The sequence below is a fragment of the Mobula birostris genome, chromosome 4, assembly GCF_030028105.1.
Source record: "Mobula birostris isolate sMobBir1 chromosome 4, sMobBir1.hap1, whole genome shotgun sequence".
Classification (NCBI taxonomy): domain Eukaryota; kingdom Metazoa; phylum Chordata; class Chondrichthyes; order Myliobatiformes; family Myliobatidae; genus Mobula; species Mobula birostris.
The window spans coordinates 3497903-3516091 of record NC_092373.1 but is presented as its reverse complement, the minus strand read 5'-3'; the positions used below and the strand labels follow the sequence as shown (position 1 = coordinate 3516091).

General features: G+C 46.7%; 1 protein-coding gene across 3 annotated transcripts in view; it reads right to left on the bottom strand.

The window, feature by feature from the left end:
- The window catches only part of abcf3 (ATP-binding cassette, sub-family F (GCN20), member 3), a 252315-nt gene that overhangs the window by 198804 nt on the left and 35322 nt on the right, over nt 1-18189 (bottom strand). For all 3 annotated transcript variants that reach the window (XM_072254865.1, XM_072254867.1, XM_072254866.1), the window contains exon 5: nt 10258-10355. In XM_072254865.1, coding sequence (XP_072110966.1) covers nt 10258-10355 — 98 coding nt within the window. The remainder of the gene's footprint in view (nt 1-10257; nt 10356-18189) is intronic.

Below are 18189 nucleotides of genomic sequence, written 5' to 3'. Positions count from 1 at the left end.
GAGAGAGAGTGCAGGGAGAGAGAGAGGAGGGAGAGAGAAGAGAGAGGAGAGAGAAGAGAGAGGAGAGAGAAGAGAGAGGGAGAGAGAAGAGAGAGGAGAGAGGAGAGAGAGAGAGAGGAGAGAAGAGAGAGGAGAGAGAGGAGAGAGAAGAGAGAACAGGGAGAGGGAGAGAGCAGGGAGAGAGAGAGAGCAGGGAGAGAGAGAGAGCAGGAGAGAGAGAGAGCAGGGAGAGAGAGAGTGCAGGGAGAGAGAGAGTGCAGGGAGAGAGAGAGTGCAGGGAGAGAGAGAGTGCAGGGAGAGAGAGAGTGCAGGGAGAGAGAGAGTGCAGGAGAGAGAGAGTGCAGGGAGAGAGAAGAGAGAGGAGAGAGAAGAGAGAACAGGGAGAGGGAGAGAGCAGGAGAGGGAGAGTGCAGGGAGAGAGAGTGCAGGGAGAGAGAGTGCAGGGAGAGAGAGAGAGCAGGGAGAGAGAGAGAGAGCAGGGAGAGAGAGAGAGCAGGGAGAGAGAGTGCAGGGAGAGAGAGAGAGCAGGGAGAGAGAGAGTGCAGGGAGAGAGAGAGGAGGGAGAGAGAAGAGAGAGGAGAGAGAAGAGAGAGGAGAGAGAAGAGAGAGGAGAGAGAAGAGAGAGGAGAGAGAGGAGAGAGAGGAGAGAGAAGAGAGAACAGGGAGAGGGAGAGAGCAGGGAGAGAGAGAGAGCAGGGAGCGAGAGAGAGCAGGAGAGAGAGAGAGCAGGGAGAGAGAGAGTGCAGGGAGAGAGAGAGTGCAGGGAGAGAGAGAGTGCAGGGAGAGAGAGAGTGCAGGGAGAGAGAGAGTGCAGGGAGAGAGAAGAGAGAGGAGAGAGAAGAGAGAACAGGGAGAGGGAGAGAGCAGGGAGAGGGAGTGCAGGGAGAGAGAGTGCAGGAGAGAGAGTGCAGGAGAGAGAGTGCAGGGAGAGAGAGTGCAGGGAGAGAGAGAGAGCAGGGAGAGAGAGAGAGCAGGGAGAGAGAGAGAGCAGGGAGAGAGAGTGCAGGGAGAGAGAGAGAGCAGGGAGAGAGAGAGCAGGAGAGAGAAGAGAGAGGACAGAGAAGAGAGAATAGAGAGAGGGAGAGAGCAGGGAGAGAGCAGGGAGAGAGAGAGAGCAGGGAGAGAGAGAGAGCAGGGAGAGGGAGAGAGAGCAGGGAGAGAGAGAGAGCAGGGACAGAGAAAGAGAGAGCAGGGAGAGAGAGAGAGAGCAGTGGGAGAGAGAGAGAGCAGGGAGAGAGAGAGAGCGCAGGGAGAGAGAGAGCGCGCAGGGAGAGAGAGAGAGCGCAGGGAGAGAGAGAGAGCGCAGGGAGAGAGAGAGAGCGCAGGGAGAGAGACAGAGCGCAGGGAGAGAGAGAGTGCAGGGAGAGAGAGAGGAGGGAGAGAGAAGAGAGAGGAGAGAGAAGAGAGAGGAGAGAGAAGAGAGAGGAGAGAGAAGAGAGAGGAGAGAGGAGAGAGAAGAGAGAGGAGAGAGAAGAGAGAGGAGAGAGAGGAGAGAGAAGAGAGAACAGGGAGAGGGAGAGAGCAGGGAGAGAGAGAGAGCAGGGAGAGAGAGAGAGCAGGGAGAGAGAGAGAGCAGGGAGAGAGAGAGTGCAGGGAGAGAGAGAGTGCAGGGAGAGAGAGAGTGCAGGGAGAGAGAGAGTGCAGGGAGAGAGAGAGTGCAGGGAGAGAGAGAGTGCAGGGAGAGAGAGAGTGCAGGGAGAGAGAAGAGAGAGGAGAGAGAAGAGAGAACAGGGAGAGGGAGAGAGCAGGGAGAGGGAGAGTGCAGGGAGAGAGAGTGCAGGGAGAGAGAGTGCAGGGAGAGAGAGTGCAGGGAGAGAGAGTGCAGGGAGAGAGAGAGAGCAGGGAGAGAGAGAGAGAGCAGGGAGAGAGAGAGAGCAGGGAGAGAGAGTGCAGGGAGAGAGAGAGAGCAGGGAGAGAGAGAGTGCAGGAGAGAGAGAGAGGGAGAGAGAAGAGAGAGGAGAGAGAAGAGAGAGGAGAGAGAAGAGAGAGGAGAGAGAAGAGAGAGGAGAGAGGAGAGAGAAGAGAGAGGAGAGAGAAGAGAGAGGAGAGAGAGGAGAGAGAGGAGAGAGAAGAGAGAACAGGGAGAGGGAGAGAGCAGGGAGAGAGAGAGAGCAGGAGAGAGAGAGAGCAGGGAGAGAGAGAGTGCAGGGAGAGAGAGAGTGCAGGGAGAGAGAGAGTGCAGGGAGAGAGAGAGTGCAGGGAGAGAGAGAGTGCAGGGAGAGAGAGAGTGCAGGGAGAGAGAAGAGAGAGGAGAGAGAAGAGAGAACAGGGAGAGGAGAGAGCAGGAGAGGGAGAGTGCAGGGAGAGAGAGTGCAGGGAGAGAGAGTGCAGGGAGAGAGAGAGAGCAGGGAGAGAGAGAGAGAGCAGGGAGAGAGAGAGAGCAGGGAGAGAGAGTGCAGGGAGAGAGAGAGCAGGGAGAGAGAGAGCAGGGAGAGAGAGAGCAGGGAGAGAGAGAGCAGGGAGAGAGAAGAGAGAGGACAGAGAAGAGAGAATAGAGAGAGGGAGAGAGCAGGGAGAGAGAAGGGAGAGAGAGAGAGCAGGAAGAGAGAGAGAGCAGGGAGAGGGAGAGAGAGCAGGGAGAGGGAGAGAGAGCAGGAGAGAGAGAGAGCAGGGACAGAGAGAGAGAGAGCAGGGAGAGAGAGAGAGCAGTGGGAGAGAGAGAGAGCAGGGAGAGAGAGAGAGCAGGGAGAGAGAGAGAGCAGGAGAGAGAGAGAGCAGGGAGAGAGAGAGAGCAGGGAGAGAGAGAGAGCAGGGAGAGAGAGAGCAGGGAGAGAGAGAGAGTAGAGAGAGAGAGAGCAGGGAGAGAGAGAGCAGGGAGAGAGAGAGCAGGGAGAGAGAGAGCAGGAGAGAGAGAGCAGGGAGAGAGAGAGAACAGTGAGAGAGAGAGCAGTGAGAGAGAGCAGTGAGAGAGAGCAGTGAGAGAGAGAGAGAATGGGGGAGAGAGAGAGAACGGGGGGAGAGAGAGAGAACGGGGGGGAGAGAGAGAGTACGGGGGAGAGAGAGAGAACGGGGGGAGAGAGAGAGAACGGGGGAGAGAGAGAGAACGGGGGAGAGAGAGAGAACGGGGGGAGAGAGAGAGAACGGGGAGAGAGAGATAGAACGGGGAGAGAGAGATAGAACGGGGGAGAGAGAGAGAGAGCAGGGAGAGAGAGAGAGCAGGGAGAGAGAGAGAGCAGGGAGAGAGAGAGAGCAGGAGAGAGAGAGAGCAGGGAGAGAGAGAGAGAGCAGGGAGAGAGAGGGAGAGCAGGGAGAGAGAGGGAGAGCAGGGAGAGAGAGGGAGAGCAGGGAGAGAGAGGGAGAGAGAGCAGGGAGAGGGAGGGAGAGAGAGCAGGGAGAGAGACAGCAGGGAGAGAGAGAGAGAGCAGGGAGAGAGAGAAAGCAGGGAGAGAGAGAGAGCAGGGAGAGAGAGAGAGCAGGAGAGAGAGAGGAGAGAGAGTGAGGGCTCGTGCACGAGAGCGTGTGAGGCAGAGAGCGAGAGACGCGAGTGAGAGAGAGAGCGAGTGAGAGAGAGACAGCTTATTTCTCTCTCAGGACAATTCAACACAGCAAAATGGAAAGGTCAAGAGGTTAATGGTTAAAATATAATCAATGTTTCAGGTCAAACATTTCCTCAGAACTGTACTTGATGGATCTTCATCTATAACATAAACTATTTTGAATTTTGGCAGATGCTGCTCCAGCTGTTTCCAGCATTTTTGTCAAGCACAACAGTGTCTCCACTTCCTGAGGAGATTGATGCAAATGAAGCTCCCAGCTCTTCGCCATTCTATTCATTCTTTAGTATAAATAGGAGTACCATTGTGAGCCCTGACCAGCTGCATCACTGACTGGTACAGGAATTGTAAGGAATTTGACCGCAAGTCCCTATAAAAGATTGCAAGGACTGTTGAGAGGAGCATCAGGGTCTCTCTTGCACAAATTAGAGATATTTATCAGGAGCACTGCATATGGAGGGCCCTTGGCATTGTCAATAATCACTTCCATCTCTCCAACAATCTCTTTGATCTCCTACCATCAGAAGGAGGTACTGTACCATTAAAACAAGAATGGTTAGGATGGAAAGCAACTTCTTCCCTTAGGCTGTAAGACTACTGAACTCCCTGCCACCGACCAGATCTCATCACGCATAAAGCACCAGCGGTGTTATACTTTACTTTTTAAACTTGTGTCCATTATCTGTTAATTTATTTGTGGTAACACTACTCTGTGTGCTGTCTGTGAGTTATATGTACTGTGTTGTGCACCTTGGTCCTGAGAAACATTGTTTTGTTTGGTGGTATACATGTGTATGGTCAGATAACAATAAATGAATTTGAACTTCTTGTAATTTCAGATTTTCAGCATCTGCCATTTTTTTTTTGCGTTTTCAAAGAAACTGTGCCTTGGGAATGTTTCAAACTTTTGTTACCCTGAAATCACCCAAAAATCTGGCAGTATGAATAACCCACAATATTACCCTTAAAATATAAAAACAAGGATATGAAAAGAAAACATCAACTTCTTACAATAACTCCATCTGCAAAAGGACTAACCACATCACAGGCAGCAGGTCCCGAAGAAACCTACTTCATGGGGGTTTTGAAGTTTATATGTTAACTCACTACTTATCAGCTTTTAAACCAGAAACACACTTCTACAACCCTTCCGAGAGAGAAATAAAATGAAACAATATCTTCCACTTTCAGCACTCAAAACATTTGAAGTCTTCATATCACAAATGTTACTTGGAAACTGTGCTATTTCAGTTAGCTTAGAGAAATTCTATTCCAAATTTTAAGATGTTGGAACCATACTTATATCCAGTTTCAATAACAATCCCTGCCCAGTTTCAATAAACCTGATCTTTCATGCTCAGACAAGAGGCAGTGAAGGTGAATGCTGTCACAGAGTCATAGAGCAAAACAGAACAGCTACAGGCCTTTCAGCCAATGTGCCGACCACAGCGCACACACCCAGCTGGACCCAGATTCCAACACTCCACCCATATCACTCTAAGCTCCAAGCCTTCATGTAGAGATCCAAGTGTTTCTTAAATCAAACCACTGTACCTGTCTCACCACTTCCTCCAGTAGCTCGTTCCATACACTCACCACCATATGGGTGAAGAAGTTGGCCTTTGGGTCCTTTCTAAATCCCTCTCACCCTAAACCTTTAATCCTTGTGTTGGATTTCACTACCCAAGGGAAAAGATTGTTCCCATTGAGGGTCTCCATTTTATCCTCCTGATCATTCATTTAGCATCAACGAGGTCCCTGTCATCTTTAAACTCAAAGTTAGAATCAGCAAGATTAGCCTAAACCACTCTGTTTTACTGTTGGTTCATCAAGAAATTATTTCCTTATGCCTCTTTATCTTTATGACTCTCCATTCATTTCTTTTCCCTCTTGTCACAGACCCCGGTTCTGCTACATTCACATTTTTCTTCACAACTCATTCTCCTGTTTTCCTCTTCTCTATTCAACAGATCCCAGTCTCCCCCTCCTGTTTCCATCTATTTTTGTTACCACTTTCCCCAACTAACCCTACAAACTTTTTTTTTACAAATGCTCCCTTCTGTCCTCTAATAAATTCAGAGGATTGACGATCCATTCTCTGTGACACAGAAAGGATGGCCTGGTAACATAGCGTTAGTGTAACAGTTTTACAGCACTAGCTGTAAGATAAGATCAATTCTCACTGTTATCTGTAGAGTTTGTACACTGTCCCTGTGAGTTTTCGCTGGGAGCTCCAAAGATGTGGACAGCTATATTGGTGGCAGAACTGTGATGACACTTGCAGGCTGCCTGAGCAAATCTTGACACAAACAATGCACTTCATCGTACATTTCACTAGACATGTGACAAAAAAGGACAATCAACTTTATTCACTTTATTATAGGCATCCGTTAGTCTCATGAGACCATGGATTTGCGCCTTGGAAAGTTTCCAGGGCGCAGGCCTGGGCAAGGTTGTATGGAAGACCAGCAGTTGCCCATGCTGCAAGTCTCCCCTCTCCACGCCACCGATGTTGTTCAAGGGAAGGGCATTAGGACCCATACAGCTTGGCACCAGTGTTGTCGCAGAGCAATGTGTGGTTAAGTGTCTTGATCAAGGACACACACGCTGTCTCAGCCAAGACTCGAACTAGTGACCTTCAAATCACTAGACAAACACCTTGACCTCTTGGCCACGCGCCAACACTGTATACATTCACATGTATTAGTTATTTGCTGTGGAGTGTTGGTCAGGGTGTAGCATGCAACAAAAACAACATTCAACAATAATAAAAAATAAAGAATTACATCAAACATAAAGTACAGATATGGAATAACATGTGAATACATAAATACAAATATAAAAAATGTGTGAAGTGTTCATAGTGCAGTCCAGTGACGGGTGTAATCGACAGAGGTGGGTGGGGAGGTGCTAACTAGAATGGTCGATGGCAAGAAACTTTTAAGATAGTATGAAGTTTAGTTTTAATAGCCCTATAGCACTTACAAGAAGGGAACTTATAGAAAAGGCAGTTTGCAGGGTTGGTAGTGTCTGCAATGATTTTTTCTTGCCTGATTTTTTGTCCTAGATACATACAAGTCCTGCAATGATAGTAGACCTTTTCTGCTGACCTGACAGTTTGCTGTAGTTTTCGTACATTGTGAGAGGGTTCTGCAACAAGCCAGACAGTAGTGGTGAGGATCCTCTCTGTGATGGCACTGTAGAATCACACCAGTATGCTCTGGGGAAGATGGATTTTTAACAACCGCTGCTAATTTTTAAAATTTTAAGGGCTCTTGGCCAAAATGGTCCACTACATCTTTCTATAACAGTTGATCAGACTGGGAAAAACAAAGTGCAATACTGGGACATGCTGGGTAACTTCAAAGAGACAGAATGCTTGCTCACAGGAGCCAAAGAGCTGATGAGGCTTATTTTTTGAGAGAAATATTTTAAAAAGCACTGCACATAAAGCTGTGCCAATATTATCCCTGGACCGGTGAATGAGCACAAACAGAAGGTAATTCTTAGTCAGCTTTCCATTCCTCACAAAGCACTATTCACCTGCAGCACACTGTCCTACAATAGGAGGACTGGGGTGAGTTAGAATTCGTTACATGCTGTTTAGAATCTGATTTTTCCCCTCCCTTCATTTCCCCACTCTGGCTCCCCTCTTTCCTTTCCACTTCACCTGCCTATCACCTACCCCCGGTGCCCCTCTCACTTCCCTTTCTCCCATAATGCTGGAGGTCAAGCAGCAATTATGGAGAGGAATAAACATTCAATGTTTCAGGCCACCACCCTCTGTCAGGACTGGAAAGTCAAGGGGAAGAAGCCAGAATGAGAAGGTGGGAGCAAATGGAGGAGTGCACACTGGAAGATGATAGGTGAAACCAGATGAGGTGGAAGATGGGTGGGTGGGAGATGGGGGGGGTGGTGGTGGAATGAAGTGAGAAGCTGGGAGATTGGTGGAGGATATAAAAATCTAAAGAAAAAGGAATCTGATAGGACAGTGGGCCATGAGAGAAAAGAGAGGAGGGGAACCAGACAGAGGTAATGGGCAGGTAAGAGAGGGGTGAGAGGGGAGCCAGAATGGGGAATGCAACAAAAAGGCAGGCAAGAGAAATTAGTGGAAGTTGGAGAAAACGTCAGGTTGGATGTTACCCAGACGGAATATGAGGTGTTGCTACTCCAACTTGAGATTGGACTCATCGTGGCAGCAGATGACTGAAGTTAGATAAGTCACCTGGACCAGATGGTGTAAGCACCAGAGTTCTGAAACAGGTAGCGGAAGAAATCATGGAAGCATTTGCAGTGATCTTTCAAAAATCACTAGATTCTGGGATGATTCTGGAAGACTAGAAAATTGCAAATGTCACTCCACTCTTCAAGAAGTGAGAGAAACAGAAGAAAAGAAACTATAGGCTAGTTAGTGAGACCTCAGTAGTTGGTAAGATGTTGGAGTCAATTATTAAGGATGAGGTCCCAGGATACTTTGAGGCACATGTAAAATAGGCCACAGTCAGGATTGTTTCCTCAAGGGAAAATCTTGCCTCACAAATCTGTTGGTATTCTTTGAAGAAGTAACAAGCAGGATAAACAAAGGAGGATCGATTGTTGTTGCATACTTGGATTTTCAGAAGGTCTCTGACAAGGTGCCATACATGAGGCTGCTTAAAAGCTCCAAGCCCATGGTCCTACAAAAAAGATTCTTGTGGGGAACAAAGAGCCTTTTTTTGACTGGCTGCTGGTCAGTAATGGTGTTCCACAGGAGTCTGATTCTTCTTATTCTACAAGTCAATGATTTGGATGATGGAAGCTCTTTTAAGTATATAAAGAGTAAAGGAGAGTCGAGGATAGTTATAGGGCCAATACAAAATAACGCTGGAGATACTGTAATGAGAGATGCAGAGATGGCAGAGTGCCCTCTTGTCCTAGAACCCCCTACCATGGGAAATAACTTTGCCACATCTAATCTGTTCAGGCCTTTTAACATTCTGAATGTTTCTGTAAGATCCCCCCTCATTCTCCTGAACTCCAGGGAATACAGCCCAAGAGCTTCCAGACGTAACCTTTTCATTCCTGGAATCATTCTCGTGAATCTTCTCTGAAGCCTCTCCAATGTCAGTGTATCCTTTCTAAAATAAGGAGCCCAAAACTGTACACAATACTCCAAGTGTGGTCTCACGAGTGCCTTAGAGAGCCTTAACATCATATCCTTGCTCTTATATTCCATACCTCTAGAAATGAATGCCAACATTGCATTCGCCTTCTTCACAACTGACTCAGCCTGGAGGTTAACCTTTAGGTATCTTGCACAAGGACTCGCAAGTCCCTTTGTATCTCTGCATTTTGAATTCTCTACCCATCTAAATAATAGTCTCTTCCACCAAAGTGCATGACCAAACACTTTCCCACATTGAATGCTTGTATTTCACTGGCCACTTCTTTGCCCATTCCCCTAAACTATCCAGGTCTCTCTGCAGGCTCTCTGTTTCCTCAACACTAACTGCTCCTCTACCTATCATTGCATCATCATCAAATTTCACCAAAAATCCACTAATACCGTAGTCCAAGTCATTGACATACGTAGTAAAAAGCAGTGGTCCCAACACCAACCCCTGTGGAACTCCACTGGTAACCGGCAGCCAGCTAGAATAGGATCCCTTTATTCCCACTATCTATTTTCTGCCGACCAGCCAATGTTCCATCCACGCTAGTAACTTCCCTGTAATTTCATGGGCTCTTATCTTGCTAAGCAGCCTCATGTGTGGCACCTTGTTAAAGGCCTTCTGAAAATCCAAGTACACCACGCCTACTGCATCTTCTTTGTCTACCCTGCTTGTAATTCCTCAAAGAATTGCAGTAGGTTTGTCAGGCAGGATTTTCCTTTCAGGAAACCATGCTTTCAGAGGAACTGAATGTGTATTTTGCATCAGTCTTCACAGTGGAACACATATGCAGTATACTGGACATTCAAGAGTATCAGGGAGGTGATGTTTGTGTAGTGAAAATTACGACTGAGAAGATGCTCAGGAAGCTTAATGGTCTGAGGGTGGATAAATCTCCCAGACCTGATGGACTGCACCCTCGGGTTCTGAAGGAAGTAGCTGGAGAGATTGCGGAGGCATTAACGATGATCTTTCAAGAATCGATAGATTCTGGCATTGTACCGGATGACTGGAAAATTGCAGATGTTACTCCACTATTTAAGAAAGGTGGGAGGCAGCAGAAAGGAAACTATAGACCTGTTAGCCTGACACTCAGCTCTCACCAATGGCTCCAAGTAACTGTTCACATGTGACAGTAGCTACACCCCAGTACACCAGTTCGACAGGTGGACTAACCATGTGATGGCAGTTGGCGTGCCTATAAACCAGTAAGACAGGGACATGCCTGTCTTAGCATGTGGAGTGAGTTCCGGCAGACTGGAATGCTGAGATCAACAATTCTGCAATACTTCATGGAGGGCGAAGGGCATTGTAAGCACAGAAGATGCCATGGTCATCAGAGCAACCAACAAAGACACCAGTTTGTGATGACTACTAGTATCACTGGACCTGGGTGAGGTCCGGAGAGTGGCACTGTCCAAGTGCAATGGCTTTTCCACTTTAAAATCTCTCCCACACCGGTGGCCTACCACTGTCGGACACAATGAACAATCAACATTGAGCACCCAGTACTGGACACCCTACAGCTACATCGCAAGCAGATCAATCTAACATGTTATCTCTAATGACCAAGTGCCACTCAAATCATACAGATGAACGTGCTCGATACTTACAAGGGGCTTGCTGACTTCTGTGAACTCTTCTCGGTCCTCTTCTCCTGCTTTGCTTTCAGCCTGGCTTCAGCTTTCTCCAGTTTCTTCGCATCTACCGTCTGAAATCACAATGAATGAAAAATTTGTTAAGTCAGGAATCAAGACTGTTTAATGTCATCAGAGAGCTTACATACATAGATTGATTGTATGTTCATAAAGTGACACTACCTACAGGTGACCGTACATAAGGGGACTGATATAAATGACAAAACAGTGGTGGTTGGGTGTGAGTAGGGGTGGGTTAGTGAGTGGAAGCAGCTTTACTGCTTGGGGAAAGAAACTGTTTTTGAGTCTGGTGGTCCTGGCGTGGATGCTATGTAGCTTCCTCAAAGATGGGAATGGGACAAACAATCCATGAGCAGGGTGGGTGGGATCCTTCAAGATTTCACTAGCCTTTTTCCAGCACATTCCTGCTGTTACGTACCCCATAACCGGTTAAAGAACCAGCAGAAATGGAAAACACCTTGGAGTCTGGTATTGCTGTTAACTAATGCTTGTTTATTAGTAACTACGCAATACAGTAATATAAATTCAGATATATCAAACAGATTAGCAAAGTTCATGCATATATAAGTGTGGAAATATAAAAACCAAGCTTCTTCAAGCCTAGGGGTTAAATGGATACAGTCTTATGATGATGGGTAAATGAAATCAGTTCAGCTCGTGGTATTGAGTTGAGTAGTGATGGAGAGAGAGAGGTGTCGCAGCTGTCCGAGTAAGCCAATGCGGTTGATTCTTCCCGTTGTCCTCCGAATCTTCCAAGTTAGCCAAACTTGACCAACTTAAGAGCACCATCTTCAAGTGATAGTCTACCAACACAGGCAAAGGTTAGACACACTGATAGACTCCACAGGGTCGCTCTTTCACGCACTAATAATCACAGATCGATCCCTCACGATCGATCCTCAGTCCCACACTCGTGGGCTCCTGAACAGGACAATGGTAACTTCACCACACCTTAATGCGTCTGCGTGTCCTCCAAAACAAGCAATTACGCTGGTTTAAATACTGTTGAGCTGAACACCAGCTGTCCATCAAGTAGCTCCTCCCTTCTCTCTCTGTAGGAACTCAGAAGCTGGCAGTGTCCTTGCAGAAATCCTAAACAAATAGTGAGCAGTCTTCACCCATCTCTCTCAGTAACAAGTTGTTTGTGCTGTACAGCTGCTCTCTCTCTCTCTCTCTCTCTCTCTCTTTTTAAAAGCACAGTCCATAATGAATAACTCAGGATATCGTCACACTGTACACATGACCTTGATGGCTCGTAGGCTGGTGCTGATGATATGACGGTCAGTTTTGACTACCGTAGCAGAGCCTTCCTGGACACTGCAGTGTAGAATCCGTACCATGCAGTGATGTAGCTTGTCAGGATGCTCTCTACTGCACATCTGTGAATGATGCAAGGGCAGACATGCAAAGGCTGCCTTCAGTCTCCTCAGAAAGAAGAGGTGTTGGTGAGCTTTCCTGATTGAGTAGTATGTGTTCTGGGACCATGAGAGTTTGTGGAAGATGCGTATTCCCAGGTGTTTGAAACTGCTTGTAGTTCCCGCTGCTGTGCCACCGACGTAAAGGGTTGTGAATGGTGCGACAAATTGCAGCAAGGAAACCCAGTACTGGATTTGCTGCTCTCTACCATTCACCTTCTGTAAATGCAGAATCACCCCAAAGTACAGTCCTTCCGCGTATGTGGCTAGACTTAGAGCAGAGAACATAGAAAAGGTATAGTACAGCACAAGAACAGGCCCTTCAGTCCACAATGTCGTGCCGAACCAAACTAATTAGTAATCAAATGACCAACTAAACTCATCTCTTCTGCCTACACACAGGAAAGATGTTGTCCCGTTGGCAATTTTATGAGATTCACCATTTTGTTAATTCGTAACATTCCATGTCATATGTTGTGCGTGATCATGGTCTTTCCATGACCATGATTATTGTTGGCAAGCTTTTCTACAGAAGTGGTTTGCCATCATCTTCTTCCAGGCAGTGACTTTACAAGATGGATGACCCCAATATTATCAATACCCTTCAGAGATTGTCCGACTGGCATCAGTGGTCATATAACTAGGACTTGTGATGTGCACCAGCTGCTACAGCTTGCCCAAGGGTGACCTGCAGACAAGTTGAGGGAAGGAGCGCCTTACACCTTGTTTGGTAGGGACACATCTCCACCCCGCCACCCGGCATTCACCACAGCAGCTTAAATAATTAACCTCTCTACTCACCTACCTTATGGAACATAATGAGCAGGGTATCTGCCAGCTAAAGAACAAGAGATGTATCAACACAGTTCCACAATTTAAATCACAGATTGGGTTTTCTTTAACCACTTGCCTCAGAGATGAATGAAGACGAATAGAATGGATGCCAAGTTAAATTTTAAAAAGTCTGGAAACATATAAAACCTGCAGCACAATACAGGCCCTTCAGCCCACAAAGTTGTGCCAAACATGTCCCTACCTTAGAAATTACTTGGCTTACTATTACTAGCCCTCTATTTTCCCAAGCTACATGTACCTATCCAAAAGTCTCTTAGAAAACGCTATCGTATCCGCCTCCACCACCGTTGCCAGCAGCCCATTCCACACACTCACCACTCTCTGAGTAAAAAAAAACTTACCCCTGATATATCCTCTGTACCTACCCCCCAGCACCTTAAACCTGTGTCCTCTTGTGGTAACCATTTCAGCCCTGGAAAAAAGCCTATGACTATCCACACAATCAATGTATGCAGTTTTGGTCTCCAAATTTGAGGAAGGACATTCTTGTTATTGAGGGAGTGCAGTGTAAGTTCACAAGGTTAATTCCCGGGATGGCAGGACCGTCATATGTTGAAAGATTGGAGCGACTGGGCTTGTATACTCTGGAATTTAGAAGGCTGACAGGGGATCTTATTGAAACATATAAGATTATTAAGGGATTGGACACGCTGGAGGCAGGAAGCATGTTCCCGCTGATGGGTGAGTCCAGAACCAGAGGCCACAGTTTAAGAATAAGGGGTAGGCCATTTAAAATGAAGTTGAGGAAAAACTTTTTCACCCAGAGAGTGGTGGATATATGGAATGCTCTGCCCCAGAAGGCTGTGGAGGCCAAGTCTCTGGATGCTTTCAAGAAAGAGATGGATAGAGCTCTTAAAGATAGCGGAATCAAAGGTTATGGGTATAAGGCAGGAACTGGATACTGATTATGGATGATCAGCCATGATCACAGTGAATGGTGGTGCTGGCTCAAAGGGCCAAATGGCCTACTCCTGCACCTATTGTCAATTCCTCTCATCGTCTTAGACACCTCTATCAGGTCACCTCTCATCCTCCGTCGCTCCAAAGAAAAAAGGCCGAGTTCACTCAATCTGTTTTCATAAGGCATGCTCCCCAATCTAGGCAACATCCTTATAAATCTCCTCAGAACCCTTTCTATGGTTTCCACATCCTTCCTGTAGTGAGGCGACCAAAACTGAGCACAGTACTCCAAGTGTGGTCTGACCAGGATCCTAAATAGCTGCAATATCACCTCTCGGCTCCTAAATTCATTTCCATGATTGATGAAGGCCAATACACCGTACAACCTTCTTAACCACAGAGTCAACCTGCACAGCTGCTTTGAGTGTCCTATGTACTTGGACCTCAACATCCCTCAACATCCCTCTGATCCTCCACACTGTCAAGAGTCTTACCATTAATACTATATTCTGCCATCATATTTGACCTACCAAAATGAACCACTTCACACTTATCCGGGTTGAACTCCATCTGCCACTTCTCAGCCCAGTTTTGCATCCTATCAATATCCCGCTGTAACCTCTGACAGCCCTGAACACTATACACAAAACCACCAACCTTTGTGTCATCAGCAAACTTACTAACCCATCCCTCCACTTCCTCATCCAGGTCATTTATAAAAATCACGAAGAGTAAGGATCCCAGAACAGATCCCTGAGGCACACCACTAGTCACCGACCTCCATGCAGAACATGACCCGTCTACAACCACTCTTTGCTTTCTGTGAGCAAGCCAGTTCTGAATCCACAAAGCAATGTCCCCTTGGATCCCTTGTCTCCTTACTTTCTCAATAAGACTTGCATGGGGTACCTCATCAAATGGCTTGCTGAAATCCATATACACTACATCTACTGCTCCATCTTCATCAACGTGTTTAGTCACATCCTCAAAAAAATTCAATCAGGCTCGTAAGGCACAACCTGCCCTTGACAAAGCCATGCTGACTATTCTTAATCATATTATACCTCTCGAAATGTTCATAAATCCTGCCTCTCAGGATCTTCCCCATCAACTTACCAACCACTGAGGTAAGACTCACTGGTCTATAATTTCCTGAGCTATCTCTACTCCCTTTCTTGAATAAAGGAACAACATCCACAACTCTCCAATCCTCCGGAACCTCTCCCATCCCCATTGATGCAAAGATCGCCAGAGGCTCAGCAGTCTCCTCCCTCACCTCCCACAGTAGCCTGGGGTACATCTCATCCGGTCCCAGCAACTTATTCAACTTGATGCTTTCCAGTAGCTCCAGCACATCCTCTTTCTTAATATCTACATGTTCAAGCTTTTCAGTCTGCTGCAAGTCATCACTACAATCACCAAGATCCTTTTCCATAGTGAGTACTGAAGCAAGTATTCATTAAGTACCTCTGCTACCTCCTCTGGTTCCATACACACTTTCCCACTGTCACACTTGATAGGTCCTATTCTTTCACGTCTTATCCTCTTGCTCTTCACATACTTGCAGAATGCCTTGTGGTTTTCCTTAATCCTGCCTGCCAAGGCCTTCTCATGGCCCCTTCCGGCTCTCCTAATTTCCTTCTGAAACTCCTTCCTGCTAACTTCGTAATCTTCTAGATCTTTATCATTACCTAGTTCTTTGAACCTTTTGTAAGCTTTTCTTTTCTTCTTTTGACTAGATTTTCAACAGCCTTTGTACACCATGGTTCCTGTACTCTACCATCCTTTCCCTGTCTCATTGGAACGTACCTACACAGAACTCCACACAAATATGCCCTGAACATTTCCCACATTTCTTCCGTACTTTTCCCTGAGAACATCTGTTCCCAATTTGAGCTTCCAATTTCCTGCCTGATAGCCTCATAATTCCCCTTACTCCAATTCAACACTTTTCTAACTTGTCTGTTCCTATCTCTCACCAATGCTATTGTAAAGGAGATAGAATTATGATCACTATCTCCAAAATGCTCTCCCACTGAGAGATCTGACACCTGACCAGGTTCATTTCACAATACCAAATCAAGTACAGCCTCTCCTCTTGTAGGCTTATCTACATATTGTGTCAAGAAACCTTCCTGAACACACTTAACAAACTCCACCCCACCTAAACCCCTTGCTCTAGGGAGATGCCAATCGTTATCTGGGAAATTAAAATCTCCCATCACGACAACTCTGTTGTTATTACACCTTTCCAGGATCTGTTTCCCTAACTGCTCCTCGATATCCCTGTTACTATTGGGCGGCCTATAAAAAATACCCAGTAAAGCTATTGACCCTTTCCTGTTTCTAATCTCCACCCACAGAGACATCAACCTTTTCTTCAGCCGTGACACCATCTCTGATCAACAGTGCCACGCCCCCACCTCTTTTGCCTCTCTCCCTGTCCTTTCTGAAGCATCTAAAACCCGGCACTTGAAGTAACCATTCCTGTCCCTCAGCCATCCAAGTCTCTCTAATGGCCACCACATCATAGCTCCAAGTACTGATCCACGCTGTCAGTTCATCGACTTTGCTCACAATACTTCTTGCGCTAATATAGACACATCTCAACCGAGAGCGTCCCTTCTCTATCACCTGTCTATCCTCCCTTTCGCACTGTCTACAAGCTTTCTCTATTCATGAGCCAGCCTCCTCCTCTTCCCCAGTCTCTTCAGTTCAGTTCCCACCCCCAACAATTTGAGTTTAAACTTTTCCCAGTAGCCTCAGCAAACCTCCCCGCCAGGATATTGGTCCCCCTGGGATTCAGGTGCAACCCGTCCTTTTTGTACAGGTCACACCTGCCCCAAAAGAGGTCCCAATGATCCAGAAATCTGAATCCCTGCCCCCGCTCCAATCCCTCAGCCACGCATTTATCCTCCACCTCATTCTATTCCTGTACTCACTGTCACTACTACCTTTGCAGTCCTGCTTCTCAACTTCCTTCCTAACTCCCTAAAGTCTTTTTTCAGGACCTCTTCCCTTTTCCTACCTATGTCATTGGTACTAATAAGCACCATGACCTCTGGCCATTCTCCCTCCCACTGCAGGGTATCTTGGACGCGATCTAAAACATCCCCGACTCCTGGCACCTGGGAGGCAAACTACCATCCGTGTTTCTTTGCAGAATCACCTGTCTGACCCCCTAACTATAGAGTCCCCTATCACTACTGCCTTCCCCTTCCTTTCTCTACCCTTCTGAGCCACAGGGCCGGAATATGTTGCTTCTCCCAGGTAGGCTGTCCCCCCCACAACAGTACTCAAACAGGAGTACTTATTGTCGAGCGGGACAGCCACAGGGGTACTCTGTAGTACCTGACTCTTCCTTTCCCTCTCCTGACTGTTATCCACTTGTCTGTCTCCCGTGGCCCCGGTGTGACCACCTGCCTGTAACTCCTCTCTATCACCTCCTCGCTCTCCCTGACAAGACAAAGGTCAGCGAGCTGCATATCTAGTTCCCTAACGTGGTCCCTTTGGAGCTGCAGCTCGACACACTGGGTGCAGATATGGCTGTCTGGGAGGCTGGGAGACTCCAGAACCTCTCACACCTGACAGCAAGCACAGAAAACCGGCCTCACACACACAATACTACATCCTTTCCACAAATAACACAGTTAAACGTACCTCGCCTCATTACCGCCTAAGCCTGTTGAACCAAAGCCTTATCACTCTGCTGTCTAATATTATATTGCCATCAGATGAAATAACACAGATTAAAGGTTTGATGGAATAACATATTAAATGATGTAACTCATTCATACAATTAGTAACAATGCAAGAAGGGGAGGTTGAGGAAATATACACCAACCTCAATGAGGAATCAAAAGCGGGAAGGGTGAGCAGTTTCAAATTCCTGGGTGTCAACTTCTCTGAGGTTCTATCCTGGACCCAACATATTGATGTGGACTACAGGAAGAGGAAGTCTAGGAAACACACACCAGTGCTCATCAAGGGATCAGCAGTGAAAAGGGTGAGCAGCTTCAAGTTCCTGAATGTCAAAATCTCTGAAGATCTATCCTGGGGCCCACCATATTGATGTAATTACAAAGTAGGCAATACTTTATACTTTATTGTCGCCAAACAATTGATACTAGAATGTACAATCATCACAGCGATATTTGATTCTGCGCTTCCCGCTCCCTAGATTACAAATGTTAAAAATAGTTAAAATTAGTAAATATTAAAAATTTAAATTATAAATCATAAATAGGTAATAGAAAAATGGGAAGTAAGGTAGTGCAAAAAAACCGAGAGGCAGGTCCGCATATTTGGAGGGTACGGCCCAGATCCGGATGAAGATCCGTTCAGCAGTCTTATCACAGTTGGAAAGAAGCTGTTCCCAAATCTGGGTGTACGAGTCTTCAAGCTCCTGAACCTTCTCCCGGAGGGAAGAGGGATGAAAAGTCTGTTAGCTGGGTGGGTCGTGTCCTTGATTATCCTGGCAGCACTGCTCCAACAGCGTGCGGTGTAAAGTGAGTCCAAGGACAGAAGATTGGTTTGTGTGATGTGCTGCGCCGTGTTCACGATCTTCTGCAGCTTCTTTCGGTCTTGGACAGGACAACTTCCATACCAGGTTGTGATGCACCCTAGGAGAATGCTTTCTATGGTGCATCAATAAAAATTAGTGAGGGTTTTAGGGGACAGGCCAAATTTCTTTAGTTTTCTCAGGAAGTAAAGGTGC